The 3,609-nt window shown below is 37.8% G+C and overlaps 1 protein-coding gene across 3 annotated transcripts in view; it reads right to left on the bottom strand.

Moving 5' to 3' along the window:
• Nucleotides 1–529: 529 nt before the first annotated feature.
• LOC102577643 (DNA-binding protein-like) overlaps nt 530–3,609 on the bottom strand; it is a 12,179-nt gene continuing 9,099 nt past the window's right edge. For 2 of the 3 annotated variants that reach the window (XM_006349565.2, XM_006349566.2), the window contains exon 6: nt 530–866. In XM_006349565.2, the coding sequence (XP_006349627.1) occupies nt 699–866 (168 nt within the window). In that variant the 3' untranslated portion in view covers nt 530–698. 3 annotated transcript variants of the gene reach the window in all.

The following is a 3,609-nucleotide window of genomic DNA, read 5'->3' as shown; positions in this document are numbered from 1 at the left end:
GAAAACATCTCTTACTTTCTTAGACGTTTTGTTTGTTGGCTAAAAGGAGTAAAGGGAAAACTGGTTCATGACCTTTGGATGCAATTCTCTTTCCTTAGCAAAATTACTAAAGGAATCACGTCTACTGTAAACTTGCTGTTGTCACATGCCCAGACTTAATTACTACAAGTTATAATAGTAGCATCTCTTAAAGCAGGCAGAATATTTCTAGCTTGAATTGAATCTCTATTTCTGTTTTCTTTCCTTCCCAACTTAAGTTGTAAAATTTCCGCTAAAGTTGGTTCTTACCAAACAAAGACAACTATAACCAACCAAATTCCATGTGGAAAACTATGATCTTCTATGTCAATCCTAATGGATCAACCTGCCGCAGTACATACACCACTGTTGCTATCATTTTTGTGTTTGCGCACAAACTCAGCACACTGTTCCATTACTCCTTGCTTGATCATATACCCTGATGACTTTACGAAGTCGACCTAAGATAAAATGCTGAGCAGAGACAACAGTAGAGAAGGAAATGGAAACATGAGACAAATAAGTTTAGCAACCATCAAAGCATAACAGAAATCCTGTCACAAATCCTCATCAACCAGTATTAACCTGTAAACCAATTTAAATCACCCCCAAATATAAACTTCAAAGAGAAAAAATATTTTTTATCCAAACTCTAACTAAATGGCACAATCAACTATAGTTCAGCTAACTGATTGCTCATGATTCCCATAGCCATTGGAGGATGCCCCATGAGCTGCTCCAGCACCATACATGGAATCTTGACTTTGCGATGCGCCATACCCATAACCACCATAATTCTGCCTTCCATAATAACCCCCATTCCATTGACTACCAGAGTCGGTTCTAAACTGCAAAAACAGAGCAAGTATAAGTTGTATATATAGCAAATATTTTATAAGCTTCACTGGGTGTCTGTTTGGTTGGAAAGAAGAATGTTTTCTACAGCAAATGATTTCCGGGAATTGTTTTCTTACTTATTTCACAGTATTTGGTTAATGCATTGAGCGGTTCCGCAAAATACTTTCTTGTGTTTTAATTGGTTAGTACTCTCTCTATCGTAATTTATGTTATGCACTCAACTTTTGACTGTACCAAAAACAATCATACTTTTTATATTTAGAAATAATATTTTTTTCTTCTCAGCTTGACACCTACTTCAGAACCAACCTTTTCTAAGTACGACAAAAACTTCTTATTTTACTCTCAATTAGATTATCTATAGGTACACAAATATGTATAGTTTATTCTAGACCACAAGTTTCAAAAATCTTTCTTAAATTTTGTGCCCAATCGAAGTGTATCACATAAATCGGGAAGGAGAAAATATTTTTTTCTCGCAGAATTTGAGTGAGACTATATATAATCAAGTCAACTGTGGTAAACTAAAGGCTTTGTATTTCATAGTATTGAAATTGTATTTTTCATTCTAAGAATAAAAAGGATAACCTAGAGCAGTAGAAGAAGGAAATTAAAAATAAAGATGGAGAAGTCAAATGAATGAAGAGGCACAACATGTGTGGAGGTTCTCAGTCTAGTGGTATAAGGTGTGATTGATGTTAAGAGAATGTTTTACTATTTTCTCTTCTTTTTTTTTTTTGAGAAAGAAACATTTGTATGTATTGACTAAAACCAGTATCTGAATCTAAAATCTAACAAGAGCCTAGGATCTCTATAATTGATTCAGTATCTCCTCTAGGCTAAGTTGCGCATACTCTTTACTTTCAATGTCGCATCGCATTCGTGTCAGATTCTCCGAAAATACACTATTTTTGAAGAATCCGACACGCACCATTGACATATTTGAAGATTCCAAGCAACATAGCCTCTAGCCTCTAGGTACATCTGTTTGTACCAGAAAGAAAAAAAGTCTGAACTCTGATACATTTCAATTTGATCTTCTGAAGATCACAATTTTTGCTCTCAAAACATCTAGTAGTTCTCTCTCTCTCTCCATCCTGTCCAGCAGATACAAGCCGAGACAATCCTCCATGTATCTCTGTCTGAAGCTCTCACACCTATCTCTTCCCAATAGTAGAGAAGGTGGGTGATTTTGTTAGGCATAGTCTAAGCAAAACCCCTGAGGCTGATAAAAATCCTCCTGCACGGTAAAACCAGATGGCTGACAAGACCCTTGAGCCTAATAAAAATCCTCCAAAGTTGGTTTGTTATCCTAAACTGTAAAAATAGATGGATGATTGTCTCAGCCTCTTCTCCACACAAATAGCATCTAGAGCACATAGAGAACCTCCTCTTCTTGAGATTTTCTCGTGTCAGGATTGCGTCCCTTGCCAACAGCCAAGTGAAACATGCCACCTTGAAGGGGATTTTCGATTTTTGTTTTCCAGATTTGTTTCCATGGCCATTGTGGTGTTTGCCGTCCACCTTGGTACAAAAACTTCTATGTGAGTTCACCCTAAACATACCTTTGCTATCTCTGAAAAATTCTATCACAGTTTCAGTTTCCCAGTCATTGAAATTTGAAATTTCTTCTAAACTGGATGTTCTATCCTTGTTGTGTCCAACTGTCAACTAAGCTCATATGTTGATGCTGAAAAACCTGTTACAGTTTCAATTTCCCAGTCATTGAGATTTCTTCTAAACTGGATGTTCCATCCTTGTGTGTCCAACTGTCAGCTAAGCTCATATGCTGATGTACTGTCAAAGCTTACATATCAGGAAACGGTACTTTTAAAAAGCTACTGTCTTTAAGCTAAGCCAAACGGGCCCTTACACCATAGAATGACCTTGTCAAAATAAAAAGGCAAACCATAGGATGTAGATACCTCCTCTGTCATCTATTTGTTCTCCTCTCCATATTTAGCTTTAATTACTTTGCCCCAGTATGCTTGAGGCACTTGTGAGTATCTCCATAACCACTTCAATTTAAGTGTCTTGCCTTGCATCTTCAGATTTCATACTCCTAGACCCTTCTTCTTTACCCAAAGAACCTTTTTCCATTTGATCAAGTACTGAACAGTGAGTCATTTTCCTTAATCCCTTTCCAAAGAAAATCTGTCTTAATCTTGTCTAATCTTTGTATCACTCCATCAGGAATGGGGAAGATAAACATCATGTAGGTTGGAAGAGCATCCAAAACAGAATTAAAGAGATGTACTCAGATTTCCATCTAGTTTAACTTCTTCTCACACTTTTCAATCACAGAGTTCCAGATGCTCATGGCCTTTGACTTGGCACCTAAAGGCATCCCAGGTATATAGTAGGCAGGGAGCCTACATCCCCTCTGAAAATTCCAAACAACTCCAACATATTAGAGACTTCATTGATTGGGAACAACTGTCTTTCTTCCGGCTGATACCGTCTAGAAATTCCTTCCAAAAGCACTAGAATTGATCTTAGGATCAATATGCCCTTCCTCACATCACAGAAGATCAAGGTATCATCCGCATACCGGAGGTGTGTGACTTCCATGTTGGCATTTTGACTTGGGTTTGGTTTGTGGCTACCTCAAAACCTCTGAGAGACTGAGAGAGTCCTTATTTTTAGCCACCGTTATCACGTTATTTAGACCCTCCATGACTATGATAAAGAGAAAAGGGGACAGAGGACCCCCCCCCCCCCCCCAACCCCCCC

The sequence above is a fragment of the Solanum tuberosum genome, unplaced genomic scaffold (assembly GCF_000226075.1).
Source record: "Solanum tuberosum cultivar DM 1-3 516 R44 unplaced genomic scaffold, SolTub_3.0 scf00112, whole genome shotgun sequence".
In the NCBI taxonomy this organism is placed as follows: Eukaryota; Viridiplantae; Streptophyta; class Magnoliopsida; order Solanales; family Solanaceae; genus Solanum; species Solanum tuberosum.
This window is presented reverse-complemented; position numbering and strand designations above follow the sequence as displayed.